The 17,183-nt window shown below is 34.3% G+C and overlaps 1 protein-coding gene across 2 annotated transcripts; it reads right to left on the bottom strand.

Annotated features, from left to right (window-relative positions):
* Nucleotides 1-595: 595 nt before the first annotated feature.
* On the bottom strand, nt 596-15,727 carry LOC140674571 (uncharacterized). Of its 2 annotated transcripts, XM_072908210.1 has the most exons (8): nt 15,294-15,727; nt 14,617-14,779; nt 10,768-10,822; nt 10,436-10,606; nt 8,425-8,533; nt 6,688-6,893; nt 3,564-3,674; nt 596-1,653 (listed from the first exon to the last, which is right to left on the bottom strand). In XM_072908210.1, the coding sequence occupies exons 4-8, from the start codon at nt 10,471-10,473 to the stop codon at nt 1,512-1,514; spliced, it is 606 nt and encodes a 201-aa protein (XP_072764311.1). In that variant the 5' UTR covers nt 10,474-10,606; nt 10,768-10,822; nt 14,617-14,779; nt 15,294-15,727; the 3' UTR covers nt 596-1,511. The 2 variants fall into 2 exon arrangements, with proteins under 2 accessions (XP_072764311.1, XP_072764310.1); XM_072908209.1 differs by lacking the exons at nt 14,617-14,779; nt 15,294-15,727 and having other exon boundaries at nt 10,768-11,097.
* Between the last annotated feature and the right edge of the window lie 1,456 nt (nt 15,728-17,183).

Genomic DNA, 17,183 nt, shown 5'->3' with positions numbered 1-17,183 from the left:
GCGAAATTATCGGATCCTTAAAACGCCGCAAAAGTAGGCGCTTTAAAATCGAAACAATTAATTCGTACTCGCGCGATGATAAATAGCAAACTAAAAGTCCTTCGGGTATATCCTTACCGTTTATTCACAGTTTATTATCTACCGGGAGAACCAAACCGCTGTGCACACAGTGGAAAAGAGCAGAGAAATGGAGAAACCGACGAATGCACTGTTATTATCGAATTATCGCGCGGGCGAACGTATTTATATACTCCCTCGTAATTGTCGTGATCGTAAATCTCAAATGAACGAGGAAGGATATAAGAGTTATTGTTACATTTCTCCGTCCTAGCTTCCGTATCCGCTCCCAAGCGAAGCTGAGTTAGTTATTTCAGCACCGACACCGCTATAAGGAAGATCATATTGTACGATCGTGATAATAGCGTTGCGCACAACCTTTCGAAAGTAATTAAATTGATAAACAAACGATTAAAGCTAATTATTAGATTATTACGATGTTCCATTTTTCTTTTAATATCATTTATTGATATTAAATTATTCTTACAAAGTAGAAATAATTTATGTTTCAACGAAACAATAAGATGAACGAGTTAATAATTAAATATTACAAATTTCACATATCTTTTTCCATCGTTTCTTCATTTTCGCAGTAGTAGCAAGTCATTAAAATTGCAAATTATTCGTGTGCTGAATTTTCTGGCGCAATTCTAATTTGAAATGTGCCTCGGACAATTTTCTATTTTCCGCATTATCTCGGAGGGAGTTCATGAGAGAGAACCGCGTATCGCTCGAGAGAGTCTATCGGCAATAATTCAAACGATAACTCGCCGAATAAAATTTCATAAAGAGATTCGTCGAAACTTTCAAGTTTATACGCGAAGTTCCCGAAATGTAGTAAATTTTACAACCGCTACAGATAGAGAAGTCTCGAAGATTCTAACATCTACCTGGAAAGTAAAGCATTTTACAGTATCGAATTCACGAAGGACTTTATTCGCTTTACATTAGAGATTTAAAAGCGATGTTCCTGCACACGTGAATCGTTTACCGATTTAACGACGATGTGCCTACTCGGTTTAATTTTTATGCGTTATAAAGTCATGTAATTGTGAATTACTGGCCTAATTCATTACGAAATCTCCCCTTTCGTAGATTGATATATATATAACACATACGCATAAATATAATGGATATTGATATATATGAACATATAATTTAATCTTCAAAGATATCAAAGTTACAGTCGGAGATATATTTTTTTCTTGACTTAAAGCTCAAGTGTTCAAGCGTGTTTTATTTGATTTTCTGATATAATGATACCAAGAAAATATACGCCTGCACATTTTGCTGAATCAGTAGCGGCTTTTATAATGCACATTTTATAACGCACATTCACACGCCCAAGCGACAGCTGGAAAATATTCAAGTCGCGTGAAAATAAAATTGCTCTTCCGCGTGGATACACCCTTAGGAAATTCGCGTGCAACGCACTTCTCCCAGGAAGAAAAACTTCACGCTTCCCGAAAAGTTACAAAGTCGTAAATGTTAAGTTCACAGGAGGAGTACATTTCTAGACATTCCTCCGTTTCTTTAACATTCTCCGCGTCGATGTATTCCTGCCGAAGATCTTCCTCGGGCATGGACGAACTTGGTCTATGAAGAGAAAATTTCAAGTTAGCTTCTCGACAGACGTTAATATGTAAAAAAAGAAATCACTTAATTCTGTTCGAGCGACGCGTAATAATTAACGCTTAAATTAAACGATTTGAAATTAATCGCTCTTAATTCACGATAAATATTGCGGATCTCTCTTTTCATTGCGATTCCATTTTACGTTGATTTTTTACATTCCAATTGTATACCAATATATCACAACAATATTATTAACAATATATATGCTGTAAAAATGTCGATAGAAATTGAGTTACTTTTTATTTGTTCAGAAAATATTACATTTCATTGTGTTAGCTATAGAGAACATATGAGATATTATTTCATGTTTCGCTGATCTCATGAGTTACCAATCACTTGTACGAGATATTTTTAGACATATTTATGATGCATCGATATATCATCAAATCGAATATTCTTTATTCAATACTTTATTTCCTATATTAAATCTCATATTAGCTTTGATTTAAACCCCAAACTGAACACGTAGGTCTTTCGTGTCCGTGCAATTTTTAATCCATTGTTTTAAAAAAAAAATTAATAAAAGCTCGAGGTTGAAAACTTATCAAAAAAAAAGTTTGTGTCAAAAGGGACTTATAACTGAAAGGACAATTTAAACAGTTCATTCAGTGCAAAGTGCTGGCGAATCTAAATCTGAAGCGGACAGAAATGATCCACATATTCGCTTTATATTAAATAAGAAAAGGTGAATAAGTAATTTTTTTTTAAATATTGTTTTTTTGCTGTTACTCGTTTTTTACAAAAATAAGTTATAAATTTACAATGATAATCTCCCTAAAAGAAAAACAAATTGCTTTAATTTCTATTGTGTTTATTAATTTTCATGCTAAAAGTATTTTTTATTAACGATAACGAGCAACAAACAGGGGTTGTATGTATTAATCAATTTTTATACTGTAGATTGTAATGTAAATTACATTTTGTTTTCACTTTTCTTTCAAATAAATTACCTGAAGATTAAAAAAAAAATTTCCTCGGAAAAAACACATTTTTTTATACCTGAAAATTACCCATCTTTGATCAATCAAATAATTATATTTTTTTAAAGCCGTGGACATATAGTATTTTTTTCTTAAACTTTGAACTTTGAACTAAAAATTCCTGTAAATCTTTTTGTTCAAAATTATTTTTTCAAATTTTTATTAATTTTTATATAAAACATCTATGTTTCCAAATCTTGATCTAACAAATAACAAAAATATAGTATTTAAAAATATTTTTTCTTCAACTCTACTACATAAACTTTTAGTTTAAACTTAAAAGAAGATGTGTAAATTTTTTAAGAATTTTTTAAGTAATTTTAGATTACAAAAATTAACTTGGACTCCAGTTACTTACGCGTTCAGGATTACGGTGCCAAAAAACGTGTTCAGTTTGAGGATTAAGTAAGCTAAGAGAAAACTAAAATCGAGAATGGAAAATTGAAAATATTTTCGTCTGTCGTCTTTGTCAGCGAAGTGCATTTCAAATTCATCAAAGAACATTATTATTATTCTAAATAAAAATAAAATCGATACTCTTTACGGAAACTAAAAACAAAAAAGTTTGTTCAAAATAAAAGCAGAAATATGTTCTATAGAGTTCTCATGTAAATATATTAATAAAAAAAAAGAGAGATTACATATATAACTCTGCCATTGCATTCTCAATATTAAAAACTTCGCCAATTTATAATATTAAATTTTCGTACAGTTTCTGAAAGATATTTCATCTAACACTTCAAAACATTCCTCGATGAATGAAGAAGTACCTTTTTTACGCTCTCTATTTCTATCAGAATGATCGATTTAAAGGGAAAAAAATGAGATACCGCTTTTTCCGCTTAAAAGGGCAGAGATGTATGCTAAAAAAAATCTAGATGAATGACTCACACGAATATGATACGCAACAGATCGCCGAGGACTCCGTTGTGGACGTGAACGGCTCGTCGTTTGGTCTCGCATATAGATCTGAGAAGACATTGACGTCCTGGATATCCCATTCTGCCAAGCAATAAAGCAAATGTTCTGTCATCCATACATACGTCATTCCCATACGATGAATGATGTTTGAGACAAATGAGGCGGCCACCTAAGAGCAACGGTGTCACGGACAGGAAGATTATACATGGAGCGTAGTCCGGAAGTTCGGTCGTTTAAAACAGCTTTGACAGCTAATTGAAAAACTTGCGCGATATAGTGCACAGTGTGTTAGCTATAGATAAAGATAATAAATGTAACGTCAGATGAAGTATGTCCGACACAAAAACAGTCGGCACAAGAAACTCGATAGTAGATTAATCAAATAATTGATCAATCTTATAGAGCATGCTATTGACTTGTAATAAATGTTGCTAATATAATTTCTCAAGAGACAAACTAATCAACTCCACTTGGTATCATTTTTTTAACTTTAAGAAAGTAAGAGTGTTAATATATCATGTGCTCTGATAATAAAATTAAGAAATATTTATAAAAAATGGAGTTAATTAATTTGACATCTGAGACACTCATAATAACTTTGTATTAATGTCTGACAATTAATACTTACATAGGTAGGTTGCGCAGGAATTTTCACATCGTTGCTATTAATAATAATAATAATAGTTTTATTAAATGCAACGGAATGTATATGTTGCAGGTTTTTCGTAAAAAAAACACATCTTTTTGTAAAATATGGAATCTTTGAAAGAATTGACGTTTTATTAAAGGCCTTAAAAAGCTTTTTGAATTTGCAAAAAGTCTGCAACGTATATATCTAAATATAAAGCTAAAAGTACAACAAAAAACTGGAACAATACACATACAAAAAAAGAAGTGTTATCACACTATGACAAGTTATGTAAAATAAATGTTGAATGCAAATGCAGTGTTACTACAAATCCAGCGCAAGAAATAACACATTCTCACGAGCTTTACTATTCATCCTATCGTGACATCAGAAAATGCCTGTCTTCTATAAATATATTGTCTCCGTTTATCCGCCAGATAGACGCGTGTTACTCGCTTCCAGCGCTTGACACTTTTTGGCTCACCCCAAAAGAAACGGGAAGAGTGACGAATGAGGGAGAAATTGGATTGGGTTTGCGGAAAGGACGTGTCTCGGTCCTTAAGTTGCCAACAATAAACTTTTCTAAGAAGCCACGTCTCTTTGAACCGGATGCAAATAATCCTAAGCATAAAGGACTGTTTGTCTATATGACAATATGTTATTAAAGAAGCGAAAGAGAAAAACATTTTGAAAGTAATAGTGAAAAAAATACTAATTAATCCAGAACATCTTTTGTCATATTTGTATTGTTATGTTTATATTTTGCTATATATATTTGTTATATTATTTCTCATGATACTTGAATCATTAAGTAATTGCTATGTAATTAAAAAAAAATTATATTTTATAATATCAAGTTGATATTTTGCGACGGAATTAAAACAAATTAACTAGATGTTCTTTTACAATAAAAATTGTTGACTTTATATGTTTAATTAATGAACTTTTGTAAAATAAAATAATTTTGTAACAAATTAAAAAAATTATACTAATTATTTCTCTCTCTCTCTCTCTCTCTCTCACTCTCTTTTTCTCGTTCAAAATACAAACTAGAACTCAGATGTCGAAACATGTCGTGTACATATTGCCAATTTAATCAATTATTTCGATTAAGATTAAAACTATACTTTAACTTTCTAATTAAAAAATGTAGAGAAAATTAATTTTAAATTTCCTGATTTTCTAAGAAATCGCAAAAGAATATCGCAATTTGCGGCGATAATTGTCATCGATTCGCTATTCATCTCTCATTCAGGACACCAGTAACTAACAGCGATTCGACATTAAGCGATTGCGAAAGCCCGTAACGTTCCTATCAGCATACGGCATGGGACTCAACATGCGCCGGTTAAAGCGTAGACGCTAATATGCAAATCTCTCGTACTTGTCGGATTTGATTTAAATGTCACGCGTCTCACCGACAAGCTACGTTTACAGTCCCGTGCACTAACGATATCCCTTTCGTCCTATTGCATTCGCAAAAATAACATTTGTTCGCCGATTTCTTTCTTCTTATCGGGAATATAAAATGGATGAATCGTGCAATTAAAGCTATCTAAAGAAAAAAGTGTTCACTCACCCTTTTCAAATGTTACGAAGATATTTAATCGAACAAACTCACGGAACAATTCTGTATCTGTGTGTACGTATCTAGGTGCACACCTACATACAATGCCGCGTTTATTGGAGAAATCCCGTCAAGGGATTGAGCGACAGCTGCAACGGAATCACGAAGGAAGGAAGAGTGCAGCTAATCAATCTTCGAAGCAGATAAGATGAATCGTTCGAGGAAAGCAGTTGTTAGATATCGGCCGAGCAAACGCGACAATTAAATTATCGGCAATTCGAGACCGTCATTCATCTCTACGGAGTGACAACAGTGCTAAATTAGAAAAGAAAATCTGGAAAATATATTTTAATGATTAATTGAAAGAGTGATTTTTTTTCCTCCTGAAATTCAAGCGAATAAAATCAAGTATATTATAGCTAATTATTTAGTCAAGAATCGCATTGAATAATTTTGACAGATAATAGATCCTTTTGATAAGCTTCCCGACACGTGTACCGTGCGGAAATTTGCATATCGAGCCGGGGAAATTCGTATTGCATAACTTTGCGTACATGAAAGTTCACGAAAGGTGAACCGCTATCAGGAGAATCGAGAATCTCCCAAAGTCTTCAAGGAAATCTCGACGAGGCCATTTTACCCGACTATTATTATTTTTTGAGATGCTTTTTCAAACAGGGAATGCATGCAAAAATTCACTCGCTTCTTTGCCGGTGCAAATATTCGTCAAATTCTTTCTCTTTAAAGCTATTTTTTCCTTCGAGAAAAACGTCTATAATCGGGATAAATAAAAAAAAAAAGAAACTAAAAAAAAAAATAATAATATCCTTTAATTTTTCGAAAATTGATTAACGCGAGTCTTACTCCAAGATAAAACTACTTATGCATGAGTTACCAACGATTCAAATTTGGACTCCAGGATGGCGTAGATCGCGGTACGATCTATGATTCTTCGTCGATTGTTCCTCTTGACCCTGTCCTCGCCATCTCCGCCCGTTTGTTCGATTTCCGTCACGTTCGTCGGCAATTCGTACTCCGCCTCGAGAAACATAGCCACCGACATTGAAGCTGGATCATCCAGAGGAACGGCGAGAGCGAAAAATAACTGAAAAGAAATATCGCTCTGATTAAAATCGATCGCAATCTTTAGAGAAGACACAACTCTTTTGACACTTATATAAGAGAAATTATAGAAATATTTGCATGTTTCATTCTCTCCCTGCTCGTCGGATACAGAAATCGTTTTTCAATGTCACGTATTCAGCGATATTATTCGATTCGAGCATTATACCAGGTAGCGGAAGAGCAGGCTGGAAAGGGAAAAAAGGGAAAACGCGTAATGACCGAGTCGCATCCCGCGTGATTAATCTTCTGGGAGAACAAAAGTTCGGCCTGTGAACTTTTCCTTGTTATAAATATGGATGCTAGGAGGAAAACTCTCTTTCCACGCGCGAGTGAGATCACGGTGAAGAGAAAGCGCGCAATAACGACGACTTTCTTTCATCTCAAAACGCAGAGACTACTAGCTAACGAACCTGAAACTAAATCGAAGTCACGAGAGAAAGAGAGAGAGAGAGAGAGAGAGAGAGAGAGAGAGAAAGGCAATGTAGAAAATGTCTACAGGCGTTAAGAGACTTTACCGCAACGCGACGTGGAAAATGTACTTGTTAGATCCGCGATACAGTGTATTCGCTAGAGCTCGTGTCACGAGATGTAAGTGTGTGAATATAAAATGAACGTAGAACATAGAATAATCTTCCCCCGAATTTCAGCGAAACGTGCACGACAAGAACCTCAAACGAACTCATTAAGCTCGAAGAAACAGTTATAGCTTTAATTAAAGCTTTTACAAATGTGTAATTATATATATGTATAAATTATTAAAATTATTAGTATATATATATATCATCAATATATATTAAAAACCCTTTAGCTGTATTTAATTATTATATCACTATATGAAAATTAGATCATTATTATCATTATTATATACTTCATATCTCTTGTACAAAACGCATTATTATTACTTCATAATTTTTAGTATAAAATTTATATATAAAATACGATGTAATACTGACATAATCCACACACAACACATCTGTAAAATTTGAAATAATATACATATATATATCAATGTACTTTCCATTACTGAAACTTTCAATTCCGGTAATTATTAACAGAGAAGAGACGGATATATAATTTAAATAGGCTCATTCACTTCACCGATATCGTTCGCGGTGCCATATTTCGCGAGAAGCTTTTTCCGAAAAGTGCATTCCATAGTCTCCTACATAATTCATTAATCCGCCAAACGTCCCGCACTTCGCTAATTGAATTGTATTTATCGACTGACGTACGAAATTCCGAAAATGGAATTAATGCTTGAATAGAGGAAACTGAAAATATTAATTCTCTGTACAATGTACTTTCTTAATGACGATACCGATAAATTTTTTTGTATTCAAATCTTGATGCGCATGTATTTGTCATGTCCTCGTGAAAAATTGCACGGGAATAATATATACGTCATAAATATATAATACCCAATACACACGATATCCTTTTACTACACGATGAACTGTATGACATATTACTTCACTACATCGGTACAGCATCTTAATCGAAAATTTTCTAACCCCCATCCTGCTGTCTTCCGGAAAGGACAGGCTTCTCACGTGACGCTGCATCGCATCCGTCATTCGCATTTCGATCGCACTCGTGACAGCACAAAGAATCACGAGAATTCTGCAAGAAAAAAGAGGACAAATAATTTTTTGCAAAACCAAGTGTAAGAAAAAAAAAAGGGTGAAAAACGAATATCATGAAAGATAGCGCGACCTCTTTTCACGCGGTAGATTTTTAATTCTTTGTCTTAGAATTTTTCACGATGATCGAGTACATCTCATATGTCAAAAAAAAAAAAAAAAAAATAGTAAAAAAACTTTTTTATACTAAGTTTCTCGCTAGAATCGCGAACCTTAATTTTACTGACAGATTTTGATCGATGAATCTTTGATGTCGCCTTTCCCTTGGCAAGGAAGATCATCATTTTCAATTCTCGACATCTAAATCTTTAAACTTACATCTCGTTGCTTCTTGCAGACGCAGCTATATCGCTAAATTCAAGAAACATACGTGCTAAAAATATAGCAATTATAGAAGGCATTGTAGTTTTATATCATGAATGAATAAAACCTTCTGAAACAAGGAAGAAGGTGGAAAGAACTGGTGACGCGATATTTTTTTCAATCTCCTCTTTTCTCTCGTTTTTTTTTTCGTCCAATGAACGAGCCGCAGATAGATTTCGTACACGAGCGAGCAGGATCGAAAGCCGCCGCCCCGTCGATGAAAGAGACGACGGGGATCGAGAACATTCGGGGGATGATTGTGGCTCCCAATCCCGGTACGAATCCCGGAGAGAGAAATTGCATTTCCTACTCGCGCGTATAAATGGCGAGCCTTGCGTCATTTCGTTTAAACAAACCGTGACCATACCGAGTTCTGTCCTTCATCAACCACGCGGACCTTTTGCGTAAAGGGTTCCGTTTTGCAGTATCTTAGTCTTGTGTGTATGTGTGTATTGCTGTGTTTGTACGTGTGTGATGGACACGCTTTGATTACGGTCCGGCAAATAATCCTGCTGCACATCATTTTTGAAACTACTGGAAAGCTGCAGTTCGAAACGAGAAAGCGAACGAACCGCCCTGAACGAGGCCTGACTTAAAGTCTTTAATCCTTTTCGGTATAATTTATCTGTCAGAATGCTCCCTCTTTTTTGTCCTTCAAACTTAATTACTACGCTCGGATAGTAATGAGATAATATCAAAGAGGATGATCTTCCTTTCTCTCGCGCGGATGAATAAGACATATTAATTATTTTCCGCGAACATAAAGTAGTGAAAATTCATGAGACATTGTAAGTAATGCAGTGATATATATATATATATATATATATATATATATATATATATATATATACATATATATAATCTGCCGATATATATATATATATCGACAGATTCTTAGTCTAATTAAAACAATATACAGATTTACTTCTCTAAAGTAGCTTAATTTATAGTCAAAATAGAATACAAGTTTGTTTTATAGAAACATAATTAACACGGTCAAAGTTAAATTATATATAAACTAATTGATAAGTTGACAGTTGCGATTAATATAATTAAGGTATATATAATTAAATATAATTTTTTAAAAATGTTATTCAGAAATGTATTAAATTATATAAAGATAATGTCTATATAAAAATTCTATATGAATAACATAGGATGTGAATAAAATAAAGTATATACTATTATCGAATATAATATTCGACTAAAAAGATAACAAAGATAACTCGAAATTATTTTATACATTATACAAAAATAGAATATTTTTCTCTAAAAATAATATCGATTGCACAATTTAAACTTCTCTGTCACAGTAATATATATAAATCATACTATACAGTTTTTCACATATATGTTATCCATTCAAAAATAAATTTAATGTTTAATAAAGTCAATAGACTTTAAAGTCTATTAAATTTAAATTTAATAGACTTTAAGTAAAAATCTATTAAATTTAAATTTAATAGACTTTAATAAACTTTTATGCAAATTATTCTCTACCAATAAATTTATATCTTACATAATTCCACCAGAGATTGAAGTCGTCGAAGCGATCATTATCAGAAGTAAAAACGCTGATTTTACTTCAACTAAAAATTCCAGGTTAAAATAATATTTTCTACAGCAATCACAGACTCAGTGAGTATTACAAAAGATTCCAGATTCACGTTGTCCAGATATTTTCAATGTTCTACAAAATACATTTCATTTCATGAATTTAATAAACTTTTAAAAATTTTATTAAATGAGGTGTTTTAGAAAATCTTTATCTCTTAAAATTTTTCTTTAATCTTTTTTTATGAAAATATTCTTTCTCTTTTTCTCTTTCTCTCTCAAAATTCATTGACATACCTTATATTATTTTGAAAGATAGCGTTTATTTTAGCCAATTGCTGGTCCTCTGTCACTGCACATACATACAATCACGTTTATAATATAGTGTATATATTTTTAAAAAATCGTAGAGAGAATACAGTAAACGTGTTAACGCTTTGACGTGCGAATCACGAAAGCGACGTGACACGATGCACAGTTCGTCGTTCGTTACATCACTTCCAAGTCAGTAACGTATCACAGTATTGATTAGCTCCCGTAAAATTGTACGTTACATTATATATGTTACATTAATTCTAATATATAATTAAACAGTAAATTTAAAAAAAAAAATAAAAATTTGCCTCCACAAAGACGTTTTCTAAATCTTAATGGAGAGAAAATGAAGTTTAATTAAGATGTAGTATAATTAAACGTGCATAGCTAAGATATAGAACAGCTGACCTTAATTAGCAAAAAATTTAGTCGAAAGTTTTTTCTTAGCTTTAAAAAAGATTTGAAAGGAACGAAGCGAATAATCGCATCGCTCAATACCGTTAAACGCTCTATTCTCTATTTAATGCATCTTCGCGATATCAAAGATTCCGACGTTTCCCTTTTTTTTGCGCGCATGTTTTCTCTAGAAGCAAAGGAGGTTTTCACTAGGAAGAGCTTTTTAAATCGAACTTTAAATTAACGATTGCAGTAGCTTTGCCGAGCATCAAAGAAACGTAGAAATCTCTCAACATGATTGTGAGCAAGGAAAAAAAAGATGCATGAGAGAGTTCGTAGAAAAGTATTTAACATTTACATCTAAAATACAAAGGATATATGTAATACAATTAGTTTGCTTGCTTCTTTATAGTTTCGAAATCATCTCAAAATGTAGCAAAAAATTTAGGAAAGATATTAATTATTATATCGCAATAAAATTTGCAATAAAATGAAATATTCAACATACTAATATCAATCAATCTAAATTACTTATTCAAATCTTTCGTCTTTGATTTAAATTAAAATATATTTTATACATACTCTAGAAAAATAACAAATCATAATTTACATGATATTTTAGACCTACGTCTAAACGTCGTTTCCAATTAATTTTCGCTAGAATATTCTCCTGCACAAAAAATCCAGATTTTCTTACCGTTACTCGCTAGATTGCAATCTTATTATTTCTCAGAAGGTTGTTTGAAAATACAGAGTAGAGAATGCAAGAATGCTAAGTCACCTGAAAATTAATGTCGCAGCGTCGTTAGTTTAGTTGCCAAAAAAAGGGTGGCCTCACGACAAGGACAAAATCTCGCTCGACTCCATTGTTCGACCCCAATTCCCTGAGGTCGATTCATCGGCAAGACGATAAAATCGTAGCCTTTGCCGTGTCCGAAGATCCGGCCATACGTACTACGTGTATCCGGTTAAGGGCTGACAAAGCTAATTTGACGAAGCACGCATCTGGGGCTGGAGGACGTGGTAAAGAGGACCGACGGGGACGATGAGAAGAAGAGTATTTACGCGAGTATTTGCAAGGAAATATGAACTGCATCACGGAAGCGAATTCTAAAGAGGATTCGTTAGGTCGGGCCAAGCCGGTGGATCGCTCCTCGAGGATGCCCCTCTTCCCCTTCCACGTACAATTCTCGAGAACTTGAAGAAAAACCGTACGGCACGTAGGGGGATGCTGAGGACGCGGAAAAAGGCAAAAAGAATCGAAGTGACTAGACCCTGACGTGACTTTTTCAGAAGATTCGTGAGAAAAGAGAAGGGCGTTCCCGAACGATGTAAGCCCGGACAGGCAATATTGTGCGACTCAGTGATCCTCAACCGGCTTGAGCTTTCAATTTGTTTTATAGAGCGAAAAAATCACAAGAAAATCTTGAAAAAAGTAGAGAGCACACACTATTAATCTATAACATACTATAATGTGCCCGAAAATTAATTACAATGATATTTGTGTGTATGTACGAGAATGCGTAAATATTAATTTGCTAAATATAATTAGAAAATTTAAGATAAATTCAAAAGTGATACTTGTTATGCAAATTAGTTTTATGTGGTGAGTAATGTCCCCAGGTGTCAAAATGATTTTCCTGAGGAGAAAAAGGGCAGTTTTGAAGGAAAGTTCGCGGTCATTCCCCAGAGTTGTTGGCGAGTTTCGAATTGAAATTAAAGTTTCATAGCCTTTTTGATCAAAGCAGCGACCTTTCGATTAATAATGCTGACCCAGGATTGTCGCAACTTTCGCTAAAGCTATCGGAAATGAATAGTTATCGAATTTTTTTTTCTTCCGCGAGAGTAATAAATGTCGCGCCGATTCCAGAAACTAATTCCACACATTCCAATCCGTGGTGGAAGAGAGAAATACCCTTTCCGGCATTAATTAACGCCAAGTTATCGATTCCGCGTGTCAATTTCGAGGACAATCAGATTTTTCACGCATTGTCTTATATGTCATATAGGATATCCTATGTCGCACATTGGCCGGTCAACGCTGAATGGCAGCTGCTCTGGTTGATTTCAAATCAAATCTGTCTCATTAAAAGCGTCAGTCATCCGTTACGCTACAATAATTTGGTGTATAAAACTTGGAAAAGAAAAATATATGAATTACAATATTTCATCTAAAAAAATATGTATATTCTAAAGATTTCTCTCATATGATTAAATGTCCTTTTTTATATTTATTTATTCAAAAAATCGATATTTGTATTTAACGCTTTTATAATAGTGAGTGGAAAATAACCGCATAAAATTTATTTTTTTGTAGATATGCCACCTTTATGAGATCTTTCGAGCAGAAATTGGAAATAGATTCTGAAATACGTAACCGCGACGGGAAAGGTCGAAATGACATTGCTCGGTGAACGAGAAACTCGAGGAGCCGTTTCTTCTCTCCACAGGTGCAGGGCAATCTGCGGTCGAAGGTAGATGATGCTGCGAAATAATCGAAAAGCGCGTATTGGAAATATGAAAAAAGATTTGGAACGGAAAATTGAAAATTTGTGACAAACTTTGACATGTAGATAAAAAATATGTATGTATATATACAATATATAGTTGAAAATTATCGCACATACGCGTCGTTATCGTCGGTTTATCCTCAAATTTCGTTTATGTCAACAACAAAAATTCATCAGGGATAAGTATTAATTAAGTTGATGGTACCTGATCATCGAGTCTGTTTTCATTATCGTTACGTTAACCGCGTCTTTGTGCAATTTCATTACTAGAGTCTCTCACAGACTCTGATAAGAGAGGACGACAGTTTTCCTCGGAAAATGGTAGGACGAATCTTCATCGGTGGTAATCTCATCGTTTAACCCGATTAACCCTCCGGTCGTCTATCTTGACCGTTCGAGACACAAGCGACGGATCCCCGGGCATTCCAGACATTACGAAAAATCGTCCGTCACGATCGATCGTTCGCTTATCGGGCCTTTGGATTCGAGTTGCCAGCAGAGATCGCGAATAACAATAGTCGCAACGGATGTCAAACCTGGATTAAAAGAAACGAAACGAAGAATCGCCCCTATAATAGAAAATGGAAGCGAAAATCGGAAAAATCCAGCAGTATATCGAGAACGAGTTAATTTCTACGAGAAATAAAAATTGGATCCGAGTATTTCTTTGCTACTTTTGTAAATGGAATCAATGTATTATCACTGATAAGCAATTAAAGTAGCGCTGCAAATAATGAAACCTTACTGATTAAGAATCAGTTAGTAATAGTGATTTCTTTAAAATAAAATTTTACCGTTCGTAATCAATAAAATATCAAACGAAGGAGCAAAGTGTGAAATACTCACTAGTGTTCCCGATGAAATCTCTTTCATAATCACTGACATTTTCACTAACAATAAGTTTAAAAGAATGCATAGCATTTACCCTTTTTTTTTCGCATGTCCCAAAAGAGCATCGCAAAGATTTATCTGCATCTGCATCAAAGTTGCATTCAACGTGTCGCTATGTGTCAATGTTCTCGTTGTGTAGTTTCCGCAAATAGAATGGTCCGCGCCGATAGCAACTCGGGATTCCGAGCGTCGGGGAGCTATAAACAAAAATCAACGCGCAAGATGTACAACTACAAGCGAAATGCAAACATGTAAAAATAAAACGCAAGAATTCTCAACGGTAATATAGTGCACCAGGTTATTATTCCAACATTTATTTCTTTAGGGATGTTCCATATATCGCTTGTTTCTTTCTCCTCGAAGAAGAGTCTCGGAAGTAAAATCACTTTTTTTTTTGTTCGATAATGAGATAAATTTAAAAGCAAAGTAATTAAAATAAATTCTAGTTGAAGAGAAAAAAAAAAAAAAAAAAAAAATAAAAAACCCCGAGTTTTCGAACGTCTATAATAACAGCTACGTGACGTTTGAAATGCAAACGTTCTACCTTTCCGGCAAAGCCGGAAACGAAAATGCCGACGAATCCCGATTTCCTTCCCGTCTCTTTTCCGAGACGCGGCAATTTCCTCGGATAATAATCTCATCCACCTGGCCCACCTTCGGAAATTATTCGATCTCGTCGGTTGCTTGCTGCTTGGCGGAATAAATGCTTACCGTACACTTTTACACACAGCCCTCCCCTCTCCTCTTCTCTTTCGCCCCTCATGCTCTCCTGTGATTCGAAACATTTCGCCTGCCGAAAGCCCCGATGGGGCGCGGCACGGTGGCTCGTGGATATACCCTCGTACGTGGCTGGCAAGGTAGATGGTCGACGTTAACTCGCGGTGCACGAAATCGGGTTAATCGATTTCCGGGTAACATGCACGTACGAGACACATGTGCGCCACGTAAGCGCCCCTATAGGCGTGACAGGGCAGGGAACGGAGGGATGAAAAGGTGCGTTTGAACATATCGGGACCGATATTCGAACGATATCGCGTATCGCGACAAAAATGACAATCGTGAACAGTGGTTCAATTTGTTCCCGCTTAAAAAAAAGTAAAACTACTACGAAAAATCTATGTATATGTGTGTATATATACCATCCAAAGAATTTATTGTCTTTTGTTTTTTTTCTCTCCACAATATCTACTATTACATTTATGTATCTAGATTTTTCATATCTAGGTTTTATTTTTAACCTGCTGATTGTTTTTCACAAATATTTTTTCATAAATATGTAATATAATAAATAATATTATATATACACTTATACAATAATTTCAGAATGGATAATTTAAAAAAAAAAACATCGAAAATAAAAGCAAGCATTTAAAATTGAAAACCGCTTTAAAAACATTCTCTCGAAACATCAATCATTCAAACAAAGTATAAAAATAGAGAATTAGGTCCATGTGTCTGCTTTGACATATGGTTTAATTGAACTACATGATATGGCATAGATGGACCTGTGGAAAGAAATAAAATTACGTTTCGAAGAGCGAATATAAAATAATATCCGAGAGAAAAAAATAGTAAACAAACATTTTTAATATAAAATTATAAATACTGCAATATTTGTAATGAAAGACGTCATTACATTATTACGTATAAAAGATGAGAATTATCGCTTATGTAACTTTTTTCATCCTACATTCGAAGGCACCCCTTGCGTTCTTCACCTCTTTCGGCGACAATTATCCCCTATGGCCGTATTAATTCTCGTCAAGTCGTAAGTCGCTGGCCCCGGCTGCCGCAAGTAAGCTCATAATCGTTCCCGCTTCTCGAGCCGCTCAAAGCGAGCGCCGAACTTCGGTCAAAGTGGAAGATGAACTCGTCTGACATGGCCTGGGGCGATTCGAGGCCCGGGGGGTTAGACAGAGGTTAGGCAAGAACAGGGAAAGCGGGAGATCCCGGACAGTATTTAATGCGGTTGCGCCCATTGCGCCCGCGGTTCGCTCGGAGAGGGAGGAGAGGGAGGGCGGGAACCGCGACTTTATGCGATGTAATTCCGATGCAAATCTGTCTGTTGAACTTTTCGTCTGTTACGTCGCGTCGAGCCGGTCCGCGGTTGTGCTCCAGGGTACAGGGTGTCCTGAGCTTTGTGTGCTTTCTCTCTCGTTTCCGTCATTAAAAAATGTAAGCTTGGCAAATCTTTCTTTAAAGTATAAATAGATTTATCAAGAATAGCAGAATAGAATAACTCTTTGTTAAATGTAAGATATATGTATATAATACAAACAATAAAAAAAAATATTACGAAAAAAGAAGATTATATTAATAGTAGATGATAAAATGACAATGCTGAAACAAGATGACATGCAAATAAACTTAAACATGTAATGTATTTAAATTAATTAATTAAAAACACATAAAAATACACATATATTATTTAAAAAAAACATATACAATTTCAGATTTAAACGACGATCTAAGATTCATGCATCTCTTCTTATAAAGCATTAATAAAAAAATAAACATTATCGAGTACGATCGTTTTTTTTAGAATGAAACGAGAAAAAAACATTTATTTTCTACTTGTATAATTCATTGATTTAATCCCAC

This window comes from Anoplolepis gracilipes, chromosome 16 (genome assembly GCF_047496725.1).
Source record: "Anoplolepis gracilipes chromosome 16, ASM4749672v1, whole genome shotgun sequence".
Lineage (NCBI taxonomy): Eukaryota > Metazoa > Arthropoda > Insecta > Hymenoptera > Formicidae > Anoplolepis > Anoplolepis gracilipes.
The sequence above is the reverse complement of the archived record's forward strand: the minus strand, read 5'-3'. Positions and strand labels throughout refer to the sequence as shown.

Bases quoted from the DNA above. Each gene is read 5' to 3' on its own strand.
- LOC140674571 (XM_072908210.1), bottom strand. From the start codon at position 10,473: ATGATCGCTTCGACGACTTCAATCTCTGGTGGAATTAT. The intron at 8,534-10,435 runs GTAAGATATAAA...TTTTTCTTGCAG, and splicing joins TCAATCTCTGGTGGAATTAT to AATTCTCGTGATTCTTTGTG. The intron at 1,654-3,563 runs GTGAGTCATTCA...TTCTCTTCATAG, and splicing joins CTGTTGCGTATCATATTCGT to ACCAAGTTCGTCCATGCCCG.